Source organism: Bubalus bubalis, chromosome 4 (genome assembly GCF_019923935.1).
Source record: "Bubalus bubalis isolate 160015118507 breed Murrah chromosome 4, NDDB_SH_1, whole genome shotgun sequence".
Lineage (NCBI taxonomy): Eukaryota > Metazoa > Chordata > Mammalia > Artiodactyla > Bovidae > Bubalus > Bubalus bubalis.
This window is the reverse complement of record NC_059160.1, coordinates 162,008,723-162,027,785: the sequence shown is the minus strand read 5'-3', so window position 1 is coordinate 162,027,785 and position 19,063 is coordinate 162,008,723. Positions and strand designations below refer to the sequence as shown.

At 49.2% G+C, this 19,063-nt stretch overlaps 1 protein-coding gene across 7 annotated transcripts in view; it reads left to right on the top strand.

Moving 5' to 3' along the window:
* The window catches only part of ARHGAP22 (Rho GTPase activating protein 22), a 177,753-nt gene that overhangs the window by 99,235 nt on the left and 59,455 nt on the right, over positions 1-19,063 (top strand). The window contains exon 1 of one of the 7 annotated variants that reach the window (XM_044942403.2): positions 364-726. The exons of the other annotated variants lie outside the window; for them this stretch is intronic. Within the exon in view, the coding sequence (XP_044798338.2) occupies positions 675-726 (52 nt within the window). The 5' untranslated portion in view covers positions 364-674. Of the gene's footprint in view, positions 1-363; positions 727-19,063 lie in introns of those variants that run through there. 7 annotated transcript variants of the gene reach the window in all.

The window sequence follows — 19,063 nt, the reverse complement described above, 5'->3', positions numbered from 1 at the left end:
AACAGTCTCAGAGGGGAAGTGACTTATCCAAAGTCACACAGTCCATGGATAGCCCAGCCAGGTTTGGGAGAAGCCTGGGCAATTCCTCAGTTATAGAGTGCAGGCGAGCTGGGAAACTGAGAGCAGGGTGGCCCTCGTAGACACCTCCCAAGTCACCATGAGGTGACCACTTAGAGGATGCTGGGGGAGGGGTGGCGCCGCCCTTGCAGTGCGAGGGGACCTTTCCTTCCGGTCTGCCAGCATCCCCCACCACGGTTCCCTGCGGGTGGAGGAGGGAGCCGCAGACCGCGCCGGCTCGCACAGCACCCCCTGGCGGCCCCTCGCGAGCGCACAGCCCGGCGCCCCGGGAGAGTAACGGGCCGTGGGGAGGGCGCCCGCGAGGGCAGGGAGCCGGCGTAGGGGCCGCCCCGGCGCGCGGAGATAAAAGCGGGCCGGCCCGGCGGCTGGCGCGATCTGCGCATTCTCCTATTGATTAGCAGGGTCTGCCCGGAGGCCGGGATACCCGCCGAGTGGGACCGGTACGGAGCGTAAGGGAGACGGAGCGGCCGGGTCTGTGGCCCCGTGCCGGGCTGGGCACCGTCCGCCAGCAGGACATCAGCCACCCTGCTCCGAGGGTGCGGGCAGCAGGCGGCGCGCCAGGCAGCGAAGCTGAGCCGCGGGCGTAGGCTGCTGCAATGGGGCTGTGTTGCTGCAAAGACTGGAGGGGACACCTGCGAGCGCCCAAAGGTAACTCTTGGGCGGGCACGTGCGCCGCGGACTCGGGACTTAGGCGCTCAGGCGAGGGGCGCGCGCCGCCGGTTCCTCCTGCAGCCACTGGACGCTGCCGGTCCCGCCTCGGGGATTTGGCCGCAGGATTCCCTGGGCCACCCGACACCTGCTTCCGCCGTGGAAAGGGCTCAGTTGTGGCTGCAACTTTCCCCCGGTGTCCTAACTTTGGAGCGCGCGTCCAGAGGCTCCTCTTGCTCGGCGGAGCCCGGCTGGAGGTTAGGGTCCCATCCCGGGGTAGAAGGGGAGCCGAGAGGAGGGGAAAGCCCGCCGTACGGGGTCCGGCGCGGACGGTGAGCGCCGGCTGCTGGTCCGCCAAGTCCAAGGCTGGGTCGGCGGAGCCCCTGGCTCCCGGCCCCGCCCGCAGGTCCTTTGCAGAGAGCCTGGTTTGCTCCCGTCGCCGCCTCTGCGGCTTAACCGCCTCGGAGCGGGGCCATTCATTCTCCTCGCCCGCCTCTGTCACAAACTTGGACCCAGGGGCCCTGACTCAGAGTTTTCCAAAAGTCGCGGGGAGCTGCTTGTGGAACGCAGCGGGCTTGGACAGGATTCCAAGCCGAGAAACGCGCCGAGGACGTTGGCGGCTGCGGAGGTCCGGCCTCCTTTGGGCAGTGGCCCTTGTAACTTAACCCTTGACTGGCTGAAACTATCCCTGTTGATTGCCAGAAACAAGATAGTGCAACCCTTTACAGCAGCGCCTCCCAAGCTCGTGGGAACCTAAAACCCACCTGTCCCTCGCTTATTAAACATGCAGATTGCCTAGCCTCACTCTGACCTACTTCCTGGATAGGCTCTGGGGAAGGGTCTGCGAAGCTGTGTGTTTAAGGGCTTTCCTAAGTGACTGGTGTGACAAGGTGAGTCTGGGAAGTCTTGCCTGTAAACTATAAGGTGGGCGCCGGCTTTACCAGATGGGCGCCAGGTTCTGATTCTTTGAAAAGTATATTCTGGATCCTGATACAGAAAGGTTGGAATGTGTCAAGCAGCTTGAAGAACTCTTGTCCAGGTGATGATAAAGATGGCACAGATGTATTGGTCTGTTCACAAAGAGTTTGAGGTCGTTTTTAACATGAGAAGTAAATATAACAAAACTAAGTAGGGCCCTACACTTAAACAGATCATAGAGAGCAAAGAGAGAAAGAGCCCAGTTAATCTGGCCATAAGATAATATCTGTGGTTGAGCTTTTGTGCAGCTCAAATGAAATAAGATGAGTTTCATGGTTCTCATTGCCCTAGAGCAACAGTTTTCCTAACTTTGATTTTAACAAGAAAAAAGAATTTTACATATGCATTTTTGTGTTTGGAAGGAATAGATGGAGGGCAAGTGTATCTTGGCTACTGCAATAACCATGGCCTCCATAGGATTCAGAGGGCAGGGTCTGGCTCATGCTGACTGAGGTCAGGCCAAAGCCCAGAGCAGAGCAGCAAGGATTTCAATGGGGGCCTAGAGCAGCTTTGGTCTTTCTGGACCATTTCTCAGTAAATCCTATTGGGAGGTGGAGCTTAAATCCTAGAAGCAAAGGTGGATTTGCCAGGGCTGGGTTAGGGAAGGTACTTACTCAACTACTAACCCCAGAAGGGAGCAGTAAGAGGGTCTGCTGCTGGGGCTGTCTTCTGGGACTATGGACCCCAGGTTGCACAATCCGTGTGAGAAACAGGCCTGGTGCAGGTGTGTTTCCCACTTTGCTCCCATCCTCCCAACCCATCCTAAGACAGAGCTGGCCAGTGCAGCCTGGGAGCAGGGACCCAGTCTGAATCACTCACAAAGTCCTGAAGCCCACCTAAAGTAGCAGAGCTGGACAATCCTGGAGTGAGAGGGGCTGGGCAGCACTGCAGTGCCAGAGTGCACCTGCCCTGTCCAGAGAAGGCAGCCAGCCACTGGCAGGCAGGAAGGATGGTCCAGAAATGGAGACATTTGTGGCTTTTGTAAAAAAAAATATTCGTTTGGCTGCACTGGATCTTAGTTGAAGTGTGGAATCTTGCATCTTCGTTACAGCGTGTGGGATCTTTACATGTGGCATGTGGAATCCAGGGCATCAAACCCAGGCCTTGTGCATGGGGAACTCAGAGTCTTAGCCACTGGACCACTAGGGGAGTCCCAATATTTGGCTTTTTAATGTAAAATCTCCAAATGTTTAAATGTTGTTGCCTCATTTAACAAATTTGAACCTGTCTGGCTGGGCAGGAGACAGTTTGGATCATTGTTCCAAATGAGTTTTTCTATAAACAGGGGAGCAAGGTTTCCTTGGCCGTAACCTTAGAAATCATGAGTTATTAAACTTTGGGAGGCTTTTCACTGACAGACTTCAGAACTTTCCACATATTAATTGGTGCAAATGTGCATCTCCAAATCAGGTGGAGAGTGTTAATAGATACAGTCTTCAAACTTTTGCCCAGGGAACCTGCCTTTTGTAGAGCATCTCATGGCATCTGTATCTTTGAACACACTTTGAGAAACACTTCTTTGGCCTGTGATTCAGTTGTCATAGCAGGGATGCAGTCCATCTATTTTAAGGGGGTGTGTATGTAGGGGTGTGTGTGTTGTGTAGCTGTTACAAGCTACCTGTGAAGAAGCTTTCTGACTTTCCAGACTAGAAAAGTGTGTGTTTTTTCCTTAAGATCAAAAGAGAATCCATTACTCATTGGTATACCTTTCCCCAAGACAACAGATGTTGTTATTGATTTCATTCTTGGATATTTCTGAATCAGACTTTTACAACAGGATATTTGACCATGTTGTCTCTGAGTAGAAGTGTCCTTGATAAAATCGGCAGGCTCAAGTAGTAAATTCCATAAAGAGAGCGGCAAAAATATATCACATGCCAGAATCACCGTAGTAGATCTGGGCTTAATGTCTTTAAAATCCAAAGCCTGGCACTCTCTCCAGAGGACACCTTCTCTCCTGCTGGTGGTGGAGTTGCGGGGGTGGGGGGCATCCTGGACCTGGGGAGGGATTACTGTAGACACCTTTTGGGGGCACAATATGCCACAGTATGAATCCATTCACTATCATATGCAGGTGCTATCATACTTGGCGCCCCTCCTCCCGAATTATGCCTGACTGGTCGTTCTTACCTCCCCTGGCCGGCTATTCTCCTATCCGTATGCTGAGTTTGGCTGTGAATTCTCTGTTTCTCCCTCTGAACTCTGCAAAGCCTCTGTCATACACCTTTCTCTCCATATACAATTGGAGCAGTCCTTAGTCCCTGGTGCTTCTGCAGAAGCCCAAACATCAGCGAGCAGGATCTGCTGTGCAGAGAAGGGTTGCTCCCTCCTAAAAGCAGAGGTGAACAAGCTTGCTCTGAACTCTCAGGACATTGTCTCATTTCTCTGTTTTTGGGTGACATTCCTCGATGCTTCTGCTGTATTGAGCTCGGTGGTGGGTCTGTGCAATGGCAGATTTCATTTTCTTCAACTCTGCACTGGGACCCAAGGCCAGGGCTTGGAGCAGCGCTGAGGCAGCTGTTGCCCAGGCCGGGGAGGGGCAAGGGCGGACGGGGCCCTGAGGCCTTCGAGGCCTGCTGGCCGTCCCCCACTGCTCCTCTGCCCGCCACGTTTCCCCCTGCTCTCAGCACTGGGCGCCCTCCTGTTGTCGGGAACCTTGCCCCCGTCCTGTCCTCTGTTCCCAGCACTCTCCCGCTTCCTTCCGCTGACTCCTTCTATCAGCCTGTGAACCTGCCTTCCGTCTCTCATCAGAACATTTTTTTGTGTAAAGTTTCTTGCCCTGAGGTGCTTCAGAGGCCCAGCCCCACTCTCCTTCCCTCCGTCACCACCACACACCCCCAGGAACAGTTTGCTGGCCCTGCCTTGCTCTGCTCCTCCTGCACTCACCTGTGACCCCATGCTAGTGCTGGACCTAGTGAGCAGTACCACTACTCCAAGCACCCGAGAGCCTGCCCCATGCCCTTCCTCCCGGATTGGGCCTGCCTGGTCCTTCATGCCTCTCCTGGCCAGCTATTCTCCCACCCGTACACCAAGCTTGGCTGTGAATTCTGTTTCACCCTCTGAACTCTGCAGTAAGTCTCTCCCACACATCTCACCCCAGGTCCTAGTGGCTTTGATCACCTTTAAGGAAAGAGCCACCAGATCCTCTGCCCCTCACCTGTGCAGTGCCCACCTCCAGCCTGCAGATCCACCCCAGCTGGAGCCCCTTCTCCCGGTTTCCTGGCTCTCAGCCTGCCCAGGGTCATTTCCCGTGACTGAAGGCTGACGGCTCCTGAGATCCTGCCCAGGGCTGTGACCACATCCCCGCCCCCAAGGCCAATTGAATTGCTTGTGCAGACCCTCATCATCTCAACTGTACTGGCTTTCTCAACTGGTCATCCCAAGTTCATCCTTGCGTCTTCTAGTCCTCTGCCCGAGCCAGCATCCCGTGCATGGCTCCTGCCACCTCATGTCCCTCCTCAAACTGCATCTTGGCCTCACAGTGCCTACAAGAGAAAGCCCAGCTTCTTAGCCTTGCTGGTTTGCCTGACAGCCCTCCCCAGCCCCTTTCCAACCTCCCCCCACCACGCAGCCTGGACCTCCCTGGCCCCTGCAGACACCGGGCCTTCTCATGATGCCTTCAGTCAAGCCCTGGGAAGGTGGCCTGCACCTGGAAGCAGCTCCGAAACCCTGACCCACGAGCCCAGTCCATTTCGTCCTGTCTAGGGCCTGGTTGGTGTGGGTCTGTGCCGCCCAGCTGACAGTCGTCTCGTCACCTCTGTGATCTGGCTCTGCACTTGGCGGAGAAGCTGGCAGGAGAGCAGTGGGTGCAGCAGGAGCAGGGAGACCGTTGTGCTCGCCTGCGCCTGTTTCCGTCTCCTGACGCCCAGGGTCCCAGAGGCAGTCCGCCTGGGAGAGTCCAGCCCCACCTGGTGTAGCTCTCTGAGCGAGAGTGAGACATTGACATGGACTCCTTGTCCGTTTCCTGATATCCAGGGGCATGTCTGGCTGTCTAGTGGCCAGGGCACAGAGGCCAGTGGGCGGGGCAGGAATGCTGTGACTGAGCACAGTTCAAGCTGGGCAGAGGAGCCCCTTGCTGACCTGGAGGGAGAGACTGCCATCCCCGGGTTGGGGGTGATAGAACTGGTTCTCTTCTGTAAACGTCTGTGCAACCTGTGAGCCCACTTTCTTGAGACAGTTCCATTTTCCAGAAACTCTTCCAAGATTGCTAAATAGGCAATCTCGGGCAGTTCATTTAACGATCATTTGTGGCACTCGCTCCACACCAGGCCTAGTGCCTGGCATGAAGATAAAGAGCTAGGGAGGGTACAGTATCCACCCTCACTGTGTTCACAGCCTGACGAAGCAGAGGCCCAGGTGGCAGAAGGTGATGTTATAGGCTGAGAAGGAATGTGGGGAGAGCAGCAGGCCTGCGTGCTCTGGGAGGGCTGATGCCCAAGTTGAGTCTCATAGGACAAGAAGCCAGAGCAACAGACATACTAGGGAAGGGCTTCCGCGGCCTGCAGAGGTGGGTCAGGTCGAGGCTTCCCCAGCCTCTCCTTCTCTGCCGCTGCTCCAGGCTCCTGCACGAGCAGACGCTGCTGGACTCACTTCTGCCCCCATCCACTCAGCCCTCTTGCTGGCAGCCTTCTCAGAATCACAGTGATTATTCCACCCAGGCCTCACTTTGAGCACCAGACTCACGTGACGCTTCCCCTGGTGGTCTCCTGGCCTAGAGAGTGGCCAAAGCTGATGAGGCTAGACCTAAACACTCACTTCCGTTTTCCTCCTCCAATCTGCCCACGCCAGGTTCCGCCAGTTCCATTTCCAAAATCCATCTGAGTTTCTCTACTTGTCTCCGTCCATGCCAGCTCCCTGGGTCCAGCCACCAGCCTGCCGCCCAACCACTATAGTGGTCTCCTGGTCTTTCTGCATGGATCGTCCCCATTCCAGTCCATCCTCCAGCTCCAGCCAGCACCTGCTCCAGCGGCCCTCCGGGTCCCAGTGCCGCTTGCTCAGAAACGCTCAAGGGACTCCAGTGGCACCCACTGTGAGCTCTGTGTCACTTCTTCCTGAGAGGCCCTCTCTGACCCCTGGCATTTGCTCACATGCCATCCCTTGCCTTTCCTCTAGAACACCTATCACAATGACTAAGTATTTGCAGAACCTGTCCCTTCACCAAGTGAAGCCCCCTGGTGGGAAGGCAGGACAGGCTCTGTCTGTTCTCTCCTCTAGGAAGGCTGGCAGAAGCCAGGCGAGAGAGCCCTGCAGCCTGACTTGACCTTAAGGGTGTGACGAGCTGAAGAGGATGATGTGAGGTGGGTTGGATGCGTCAGAGTGTTCGAGCCTCGTGCTGCAGGATTGTGCTTGAAGCCCAGAGCCTGGAGGCCTCCTATCTGCAGCTCAGGGCTTGCAGGGGTCACAGTTGCTTTCCAAGAAGTGTCCCCATTTGTTACCTCTTCCCCATTCAGATGTCCTGGGGTAGCAGTCCTGTGGGTTTCTCAAAAAGGGAAGCAGGTTCTGGTGGACTATTTGGTTCCATTTCCCAGCCAAGTACCCCCGGCCACTTCCCACCTCTCCGAGCCTCTGCATCTTCACCTGTAAATGGTGACAGGCATGCCAACCTCTAGGGCTGTCAGACGGCTGGACGACGATCCTAGTAGTACCCTTCTCGAACTGCGTTACCACTCCAAGCCTCAGCGTCCTCATCTCCAGAGAGGGAAGGAGGCAAAACTGGATGGTCTCCAAGGTCCCTCTCAGCTTGAACCTTAGATGATTTTTTGAGGAAACTCGGAACTGCTCTGTGCTCTTAGCAATGGGGCATAAGAAGGTCAAATGCCTTTTCCTACCTAACAGATCAAATGCCTGTTCAGAGAGGGGCTCAGCCAGCACTCATCTAGGGGTGGAGGAGAGATGGCAAGGGTAGCAGGTCTGTTTAACCAGCACACAGCCGTGCTCAACACTGCTGTTACTGGGGTTGGAGGGTGGACTTATGGCCTGAAGAGGAGCCAATCCTGGAGGAGCTTGAAGTCCTTGACCTTGGCCATTAGGGCGGCAAGCCTCCCAGAGAGTTCAAGTCCTAAATTCCTGGAAGGAGAGGGCAAAAAAATGCCTGATGTGTGTTTTCCCATCTTCTTTGTTGGTAGGTCCTTGCACCATGAAGGGATGCTCTTTCAGGAATCCTGGACCCTAAATGGGGAGCATCCAAGTAAACTGAACCCCTAAATAGTTCTCCTTATTGCACCTGCCCCAACCCAGCTATGTAGCTCATGCACATCCTGCCTGAATTAGACCTTTTGCTGGGCTCTTCCCCCAAACACCCATCACCTAACTCTTTTAAGCATCTTTTTTGAGATATATTTCAAATATCATAGAATGCATTTATTTAGAATGTAAAGCTCTGTAATTTTTTAATATATTTAGAGGTATGCAACCATCACCATAATCCAGTTTTCGAACAGTTTTCTTACCCCAGAAAGAAGCCCCTTGCCCATTAGCAGTCACTTCCCATTCCTAAGACAGCCCTCCCACTTATCCTGCAGCCCCTGGCAACCACTTAACAGCATGCCTTTGAGCAATATACGGCCTTTTGTGATTGGCTTCTTTAACTTAGCATAATATTTTCAAGGTCCAGCCATGTTGCAGCATCTCACCACTACTTCAGTCCTTTTTATGGCTGGGTATAGTCCATGCGTGCGTGTTCATTTGCTCAGTGGTGACCGGCTCTTTGCGACCCCATGGACTGTAGCCCACCAGGCTCTTCCATGCATGAGATTTTTTCAGACAAGAATACTGGAGTGGGTTGCCCTTTCCTCCTCCAGGGGATCTTCCCAACCCAGAAATCCAACCTGTGTCTCCTGCATTGGCAGGTGGATTCTTTAGCACTGAACCACCAGTCCATAGTATGATTATGCCATATTTGGTTTATCCACTCACTCATCAACTGGTGAGCATTTAGATTGTATTTTGCTAATGTTTTGTTGAGTATTTTCATATCTGTATTCACAAGGAACATTGGTTTTTGTTTTTGTTATCAATATCGGAGGAATACTGGCTGCACAGGAATTGGGAATCATTCGCTCCTCTTGTGCTTTTTGGAAGGGCTTGTGAATAATTGGTATTAACGTTTCAAGTGTTTGGTAGAATTCACCAGTGAAACTACCTGATATTCATCCTTTCAATGATTAGTAGAAGTCATTAATAAAACATTTTGGGGGATGTTTGAATTATTAACTTAGTCTTATGTTAAAGGTTTATTTAGATTTTCAATTTTTTCTTAAGTCAGTTTTGATACTTATGTCTTTCTAGGAATTTTTCTTTTCATCTAAGCCATCTAATTTGTTGGCATAAGAGTGTTCATATTCCCTTGTAATCTTTTTTTATCTCTATAAGGTTGGCAGTGATGTCCCCTTTTTCATTCTTGATTTTAGAAATTTAAGTCTTGTTCTCTTTTTCTTGGTCAGTCTAGTTAAATTTTGTCAGATATGGTCATCTTTTCAAAGAACCACACTTTTGTTTTTATTGGTTTTCTCTATTTTTCTAGTCTTTGTTTTACTTATTTCTAGTCTTCATTATTTCCTTCTACTTGTTTGATCTGAGCTTGGTTTGTTCTTTTTCCAGTTTCATAGAGGGGAAAGTTAGGTTTTTGATTTGACATCTTTGTTATTTTATAATGTGGACATTTATAGCTGTACATTTCTCTCTAAGCATGTTGTATGCCATAGGTTTTGATAATGTTGTGTTTTCATCTCCATTCATTTCAGAATGTTTTTTAAATTTCTGTGGTTATTTCTTCTTAAGAGTGAGTTGTTTAATTTCCACGTATTTACGCAATCTCTAAATTTCCTTTTTTCTTGATTTTTAATTTCACTCCTCTGTCACCTGTACTCTATACTCTATCATCACTGAGTATACTTCCATATTTTGTTTCATTCACCCCTTCTAAGTGTTTAAGGCTTGTGTTATGATTTGGCGTACGGTCTGTCCTAGAACTCGTTCCACGTGCACTTGAGAAGAAGGTGTACGCTGCACTTGTCCGGTGGAGTGTTATAAGTTAGGCTCACTTGGTTCCTCGTGTTGTTCAGGCGTCTGTTTCTTTATTGATTTTCTGCCTGGTTGCTCTGTCCATTATTGTAAATGGAGAACTGAAGTTTCCAACTATTATTATTGAATCTTACTTCAGTTCTGGTTTTACTTCATAAATTATGGAGCTCTGCTGTTAAGGCATATTTGTTTATAATTATTATGTCTTTATGCTGGATCGGCCTTTTTTCATCATGAATACTTCTTGTTTGTCTCCAGTAACATTTTTGTCTTAAAGTCTGCTTGGTTCAATATTTGTAGCTCTCCGTGGGTATTGTTTGTATGGCATATCTTTTTCCATCATTTCACTTTCTGTTTGCTTGTGTTTTAAAATCTAAATGTGTTTACTATAGACAGCATATAGTTTGATTTTTAAATCCATTCTTGTTATTCTTTACTTTTCTGTTGGAGTACCTAATACATTTACATTTAATGTAATCACTAACGGTGTGGATTAATGCCAGCCATTTTGCTATTTATTTTCTATGTGACATGTCTTTTTTGTTCTATACGTTCATTACTGCCTACTTTTGCATTAAATAGATATTTTCTATGTACTGCTTTGATTTCCTTACTGTTTCTTTACAGTATTTTAGAAGTTATTTTCGTACTCTTCTGGGGACTACAATTAGTCTTTTAGTTTACAGCAATTTAGTGCAGAGTAATACTACATTAACTTCAATGGCATACAGAACCTTTGCTCCAATGTCGCTCTGCTCCCTCGCTCTCCCCCGTGCCTTTATTGTCATACTTACTGTATCTTTATGTGTTGTAAGTCCATCAACAGTTTTGTAATTAATACAGTTTTCCTTTGATCAGATAGAAGAAGAGTGCTACCAAAAAATACATGCATACTGTCTTTTACATTTAATTATAGCTACTTTTATTGATATTCTTTATTTCTTCATGTAGATCCAAGTGATTATCCAGCGTCCTCTTGTTTCACCTTTGAATTTCTTGTGCTACTTACGTGCCACAATAGAGAACGGAATCCTCTCAGTTTTTGTTTATCTTGGAATGTCTTTAATTTCTTCTCCATTTTGAAGATGGTTTCGATAGGTATAGAACTCTTGGTTGACAGTCTCTTTTCTTCTCGTGTTTGGAAAATGTCATCCCACTGCTTTCTGGTTTCCATGGTTTTTGATAAGATATTAACTGTTGTTGAGAATTCTTTGTATGTGATGAATCATTCTGCTTCTTTTAAGATTCTGTCTTTAGACAGTTTACCTATAATATGTCTGGTATGAATCTCTTTGAGTTTATCATACTTGGAATTCGTTGAGATTCTTGGATCAACGTTTTTCAGCAGACTCGGGAAGCTTTTGACCATTACTCCTTCAAATATTCTGTCTACCCCTATCACTTCATGGGAAATAGATGGGGAAACAGTGGAGACAGCATCAGACTTTATTTTTTGGGGCTCCAAAATCACTGCAGATAGTGATTGCAGCCATGAAATTAAAAGACGCTTACTCCTTGGAAGAAAAGTTATGACCAACTTAGATAGCATATTCAAAAGCAGAGACATTACTTTGCCAACAAAGGTTTGTTTAGTCAAGGCTATGGTTTTTCCTGTGGTCATGTATGGATGTGACAGTTGGACTGTGAAGAAGGCTGAGCACCGAAGAATTGATGCTTTTGAAGTGTGTTGGAGAAGACTCTTGAGAGTCCCTTGGACTGCAAGGAGATCCAACCAGTCCATTCTGAAGGAGATCAGCCCTGGGATTTCTTTGGAGGGAATGATGCTGGAGCTGAAACTCCAGTACTTTGGCCACCTCATGCGAAGAGCTGACTCATTGGAAAAGACTCTGATGCTGGGAGGGATTGAGGGCAGGAGGAGAAGGGGACGCCAGAGGATGAGATGGCTGGATGGCATCACCAACTCGATGGACGTGAGCCTGAGTGAACTCCGGGAGTTGGTGATGGACAGGGAGGCCTGGCATGCTGTGATTCATGGGGTCGCAAAGAGTCGGACACGACTGAGCGACTGAACTGAACTGAACCCCTTTCTTTCCTTCTAAGACTCCCACTATGTGTATTCTGGTACACTTGATGATACCCCACTAGTCTCAGAGGCGCTGTTCATTTTTCATCCTTTTTTTTTTTACTCCTCATATTGCATAATCACAGTTGACTTATCTTCAAGTTTACTCATTCTTCTGCCAGCTCAGATATGCTATTGAATCTCTATAGTAAATTGTTCATGCTACTTACTGTTCTTTTAAACTTCAAATTTTCTATTTAAATCTCGTTATTTACATTCTCTATTTGGTGAGATATCATTCTCATACCTGCCTTTAATGCTTTAAACATGATTTCTTTGAACATATTTATAATAGCCAATTTGAAATCTTTGTCTAAGAAATCTAACATCTGAGTCAAGAGTAGTTTCTATTGACAGCTTTTTTCCCCTTGTGTATAGACCACATTTTCTTCTTTCTTTATGTATCTTATAATCTTTTGTTGAAAAGTGGACACTGTAAATAATATAATGTGTCAACTCTGCAAATTAGATTCCCTTCCCTCCCCTGCTTTTGTTGTTATTGTTGTAGCTGTTTAGTGACTTTCCTGGACTGAATTTACAAATCTGTAGTATACAGCCATGGAAGTCTTTCCTTGATTAGTTTAGTGGTCAGCTAATTATTTGTCAGAGATACCATTAAATGCCTTTAACCAATAAGTCTTCTATTTTTTGCTAAGTGTGTGTGTGTGTGTGTGTGTGTTGGGGCACACCTTAGGTGCTTAGGTAGTTTATGACTGTGACTTAATCTTTACTTCCTACTTGTGCAGGGACCTAAAGTTGGCCAGAGGTCAGAGATTGGAGACCTCCCAAGTCTTTACTGCTCATGGATGCAGGTATACACATGTACATGGCCTTGTAGGCATCCAGAAAAATGTCAGAGTTCTTCAGAGCCCCCAGTATATTTCTCCTTCCCCATAACTTCTTTTGGCTAGAACTTATTTGCCCAAATTAGTATCAGTTTTAGGCAGCTGGAAGAAGCACAAGCTTGAATCAAGATTGCTGGGAGAAATATCAATAACCTCAGATATGCAGATGATACCACCCTTATGGCAGAAAGTGAAGAGGAACTCAAAAGCCTCTTGATGAAAATGAAAGTGAAGAGTGAAAAAGTTGGCTTAAAGCTCAACATTCAGAAAAGGAAGATCATGGCATCTGGTCCCATCATTTCATGGCAAATAGATGGGGAAACATTGGAAACAGTGTCAGACTTTATTTTTCTGGGCTCCAAAATCACTGCAGATGGTGACTGCAGCCATGAAATTAAAAGACGCTTACTCCTTGGAAGAAAAGTTATGACCAACCTAGATAGCATATTCAAAAGCAGAGACATTACTTTGCCAACAAAGGTCCGTCTAGTCATGGCTATGGTTTTCCTGTGGTCATGTATGGATGTGACAGTTGGACTGTGAAGAAAGCTGAGCGCTGAAGAATTGATGCTTTTGAACTGTGGTGTTGGAGAAGACTCTTGAGAGTCCCTTGGACCGCAAGGAGATCCAACCAGTTCATTCTGAAGGAGATCAGCCCTGGGATTTCTTTGGAAGGAATGATGCTGAAGCTGAAACTCCAGTACTTTGGCCACCTCATGCGAAGAGTTGACTCATTGGAAAAGACTCTGATGCTGGGAGGTATTGGGAGCAGAAGGAGAAGGGGACGACAGAGGATGAGATGGCTGGATGGCATCACTGACTCGATGGACGTGAGCCTGAGTGAACTCCGGGAGTTGGTGATGGACAGGGAGGCCTGGCATGCTGTGATTCATGGGGTCGCAAAGAGTCGGACACGACTGAGTGACTGAACTGAACTGAACTGAACTGAATATTAAAGAATTACTACCAATTTCTTTTGACTGATGCCCTGGAGAAAGGGTTTTTCCACAGAGTGAGGTCAAATAATGACAATGCTTTGTAAATGGGGCTTTTCTGGGGAGTTGTCCAATTGTGACAATGTCCCAGGATAGGACTTTCTAAGATGCTGTTTCATACCAGAGTATGTGGGTAGGTCCTTAGCTCTTCTCTGGTTCAGGTCTTGTCCGTCTTACCTCACCTTTACCTAGATGTTAAGTGATGACTTGGGGGTGAGTGAAGGTGCCTGAGGGCTTGGTCTCAAGTGGGTAGTGTGAAATGTTATAACTATTGCATCTGGGAGTTGGACAGACCTGGTGCTGAATTCTGGCTCTTCCTTCTACTGTCCTTGCAGCCTTGGGGACAAGTTACTTCTCTGAGCCAGAGGGATACCTTGTAAATTGGGATACCAGCAACCTCACCAGTTTGTGTCAAGGGAAAATTTAAATTAGTCTCTGTATATGAGGCTGCTTGCACACAAAAAAATGTTCAGTCATGGAAATGATTATTATTTGCCTTAAGGCTTAGGGTCGGAGAAGGCAATGGCAACCCACTCCAGTACTCTTGCCTGGAAAATCCCATGAACAGAGGGGCCTGGTGGGCTGCAGTCCATGGGATCGCTAGGAGTCGGACACAACTGAGCGACTTCACTTTATTTTTTCACTTTCATGCATTGGAGAAGGAAATGGCAACCCATCCCAGTGTTCTTGCCTGGAGAATCCCAGGGACGGGGGAGCCTGGTGGGCTGCCGTCTATGGGGTCGCACAGTGTCGGACACGACTGAAGTGACTTAGCAGCAGCAGCAGCAAGGCTTAGGGTAAGACTCTAAAAAATGATGAGGCTAGTGTTGTTTTGCTGAAATGAAAGCAGTGATAGTCCACGTAGCACCCACTGTGTGCCAAACACCATCCTAAGTGCTTAGTACATAAGAATTCATTTAGTTCTCACCATAATCCTCAAGTGGATTCCTTTACAAGTCTCAGTTCAGTTCAGTTCAGTCGCTCAGTTGTGTCTGACTCTTTGAGACCCCATAGACTGCAACTCGCCAGGCCTCCCTCCATCACCAACTCCCGGAGCTTGCTCAAACTCATGTCCATCGAGTTGGTGATGCCATCCAACCATCTCATCCTCTGTTGTCCCCTTCTCCGCCTGCCTTCACTCTTTCCCAGCATCAGGGTCTTTTCCAATGAATCAGTTCTTCACATCAGGTGGCCAAAGTATTGGAGATTCAGCTTCAGCCTCAGTCCTGCCAATGAATATTCAGGACTGATTTCTTTTAGGATGGACTAGTTTGATACCCTTGCAGTCCAAGGGACTCTCAAGAGTCTTCTCTAACACCACAATTCAAAAGCATCAGTTCTTTGGCATTCAGCTTTCTTTATGGTCCAACTCTCACATCCATACCTGACTACCGGAAAAACCATAGCTTTGACTAGACAGACCTTTGTTGCCAAAATAATGTCTCTGCTTTTTAATATGCTTCCCAGGTTGGTCATAGCTTTTCTTCCAAGGAGCAAGCATCTTTTAATTTCATGGCTGCAGTCACCATCTGCAGTGATTTTGGAGCCCTAGAAAATAAACTCTGTCACTGTTTCCCCATCTATTTTCCATGAAGTGGTGGGACCAGATGCCATCATCTTAGTTTTCTGAACATTGAGTTTTACGCAACTTTTTCACTCTCCTCTTTCATTTTCATCAAGAGGCTCTTCAGTTCCTCTTTGCTTTTTGCCATAAGGGTGGTGTCATCTGCGTATCTGAGGTTATTGATATTTCTCCCAGCAATCTTGATTCCAGCTTGTGCTTCAGCCAGCCCAGCGTTTCTCAAGATGTACTCTGCATAGAAGTTAAATAAGCAGGGTGACAACATACAGCCTTGACGTACTCCTTTCCCAATATGGAACTGGTTCATTGGAACGAGTTCGTTTGGAACAAGTCTTATGTAGAGATGAGGAAACAGGCATAGAGGCCCTTGCCCCAGGCCACTCAGAGCTGAGAATCCAGCTCAGGCTGTCTGGCGGCACAGTCTGCCGTTGTCACTCGCACAGTTTGATTTTAATACCACACAGCTCCAGGCCAGGTGTTCACTCTTATGACTGGCAGTGGAGAACACTCAAGTGAGAGCAAAACGAGAAGTGGCATTTGCCCTTTACTGATGAAACTTGGAATGAAAGGACTGGGTACTCCCGCGTCACATTCACTTCGGAAAAAGTCAAAGGGTGGTCTCAACCCAGAAGCTTCTCCTCTGTGGCTTCAGCCAGGCCACAACACCCAGCCAGCTTCCTCTCTCAGATGAGGCACACACAGGACCTTCTCCCCACTGGAGTTCCTCTTGGGCTGGAGACTGCAGCCCTTCCCTGCAGCTGGCCGCTGTCCCAGGCACAGCCATTCCCTGAACCTGCTCAGACTCACGGGGACTGGGGGCTTGTTGGGGGTGGAGGGAGTGCCGCAGGCTTCAGCCCTGCATCCCCTCCCCTGTTAGCTCTCCATGAGAATGCCTTAGAGCTGGCAGCTGCGGGAGGGATGGTTAATAACTCGGTGCTCACTCTGATACACCAGGGTCACGAAGATGCGGGCGCCCCCGGGGTTCCATTCAGTCTCCTATAACCAGCCGGGTCACAATCAGTGAGTTACAGTGGCCCCGCCTGCCATGTGACTGTCTGCAAGTGCAGAGCACCGGGTGTAACTCAGGAGCTGACGCAGGGGCCCCCTGCACCTGTTCCCCACCTTGCTTCCTAGGCCTCTTACCAGCAGGGCCCTCACCTGCCAGCTCCCAGACACCTTCCTGCCCAGGAGGGCTGCAGGCACGGCAGACATGCAGAGGGAGCTCACCAGAAGAGCTCAGAGGTTTGTAAACTGCTGAAACATTCCCAAACCAGGTAGTAAATTGTCACTGCCTGCAGCCTCCCCGCTATCTAGGCCTGGCCACCTAGGGTCAGATGTGGCTTATGGCCCACTTTTGTTCTGTCTGATCCTGGTCCCTGCAGAGCCTTTTTTGAGGATTCTGAAAAAATCGCCCAGTGTGCATCAGCAACTTCTGGAGGTAGAAAGACTTGAACTTGGGAGCATGGAGAGACCTTTGAACTGAAGCCGTTTCCACTTCCTCAGTTTACTGTTGAAGACAGTCAGACTGAAAAAGACCAAGTCACTCTGCAAGGGGGTGCAGATGAGGGGACAGCCTTGGAGTCAGGCTGCTTTGGGCCCAATCCTGACTCGCCCGCTTTGACCTGCAGTGCCTCTGACCATACGCCTGGGCTCTAGACCTCGGTGTCACCTGGCCGGATCACTGCCTCACCAGGCTGACCCCACCAGCGAGGGCATGGACAGCAAGTGCTTGTGTAGGACGAGAGTCCACCAGTCCTCCCTAGGACAGAGGGCTCTGGGGTCCTCTGGGAGACACCTGCCCCTCTGACTCGGTGGTCACGTCCAGGGCCACCTGCCTACAAACAGGCCCCTGCCTGCCTCGTCCCACTCCAGCGTGGGGAATCAGCAAGCTCTTTTCCAGTATAGGCCTCCTGGGGAGAGTTAAGGCGAGAGTCTACTCTGAGTTTCATCTTGCTAATGATGGAATTATGGGGACTTAAGAGATTACGGGCTCAGATGGGGCAGGCGTGGGTGGATCCTCAGAGATCCACCTAGCCTGACCTCATTTTCTAGGGCAATGTTTTTAAAAGCCCCCAAAAGAAAAAATGACTTGTCTAAGGCCCCCCCCCCCACCATATCTGTGACCCACTTTTGTTCTGTCTGATCCTGGTCCCTGCAGAGCCTTTTTTGAGGATTCTGAAAAAATCGCCCAGTGTGCATCAGCAACTTCTGGAGGTAGAAAGACTTGAACTTTCTCAAAAGTTTGGACCTCACCCTTGAGTCGAGGGACCTCTGCTCTTGGTTCTGCTTAACTTCGTTCCAATTTAGTCATTTAATTTTAAATTGAGGACAGGTTTGTGCTGGGCCACTTACAGGGCTGGTAAAATACCGTTTTACTCCAAATAGAATACTAGAAGGAGGGAGCCAGGCATACAGGGCTCATGCAAGGCAAGGGTGAGGGCGGGGCATGGAGCTGATGGGGAGCCACTCTCAGGCCACTCCTGGCAGCTGGATGGGCAGTCAGCCTCTTGTCTGTAGAGCCCCCCTCACCGCCCCCACTTAGAATGTGCTGGGGAGAGTTGGGGGAGGGGAGGAAGGTCCAAATAGCTCTGTCAAAAATCCTTCCTTCATTGTCTCAACATTTCCAAGTACCAGACGGCCTCTTTTTTGCACAGGCTGTGGCCTCTCTTCTGTCCTGCTTTGCTCATTTGCATTGATACCACAGCCCTGATGTCTTTGTGGATTCACGGGGTCGAGAGGGGTTCCCTTAATGCCTTCCAGGTTTCCCCGGCATACTTCAGAAACATTTTATGAATGGAATGCACACATGTATTAGATAAATGGTCTTTCATCTGGGAAGGAAGAGAGGCCAACATTCGCTGAGCTCCAACTGTGCCAAGCACAGCGCACACTTTGCTTCTGGTTTGCTTCAACCTTCCCTGCAAGGCGCGTCCAATACTGTGGATTTTAGAGGTGAAGAAATCAAGACCCTGCAAGGTAAATAATGTGCCCCAGCCCACCCAGTTGTCACTGGTCAAGTTAAGTCTAAACTGAGCTCTGAATGACTCCAAATTCAGGCTATTTATCTGTTCCCTAAGCTGTCTTTCAAGTCTCAAGAATGGAGTCTTCTGGAACGACTCCAATTAATCGTCTGGCTGCTAGGACTGTGGGTCTTTGAGGTTTCTCTGGCCTCCTAATAAAGTGATTTCTGATGAAAACCCACGGATCTCCTCCCTTCCTGTGACCCCTCCTCTATGACCTACAGGACATTGGCAAAACTTGGAAATACAGGAGATGCAGACACCAAAAGGATATTAGGGGTCCCCTTTTCTTTATTCAGAGTCTGGGGGTCATTCCTTCCCCATAAATTCCCAGGAAGCAATCTACCAACCAGGACTGGGCGACGGGAGTGGGGGAGTGTGCCGCCTGGTGAGTCTGGGGGAAATGAGGCCACGGAGCCCCGGAAAAGGCCTGGGTCACGCAACATCCTGCCCCGTCTCCCCTGTGAGGCCCCATTGTCCTGGCTCAAGCTCCAGGCTAGCCTTCGCTGGCCGCTGCAGCCTTCATCAGCTGGCTCTGAGGCTGATTCTGAGTTGGTGCTATTTGTAGAATCTTCTTAAAATACCACAACAGTGCCATTCACGGAGCGTCTGCATGGCGATCGATGGCGGAGTCTGGAACAAAGCTCCGCTGTGCTCGGCATCCCGTTCAGGCCTCAGCCAGAGGGCAGCCCTCCGCTGTGCTGCTGGGCGGGGAAGCTGAGGCCCTCCCTGTCCTGGGTGCTCCTGAGGGGGGTGCTGTGGGGCCCGGCATGGCCTCTGGCCCCTCACGCTGGCCTGCAGTGCATCCTGGA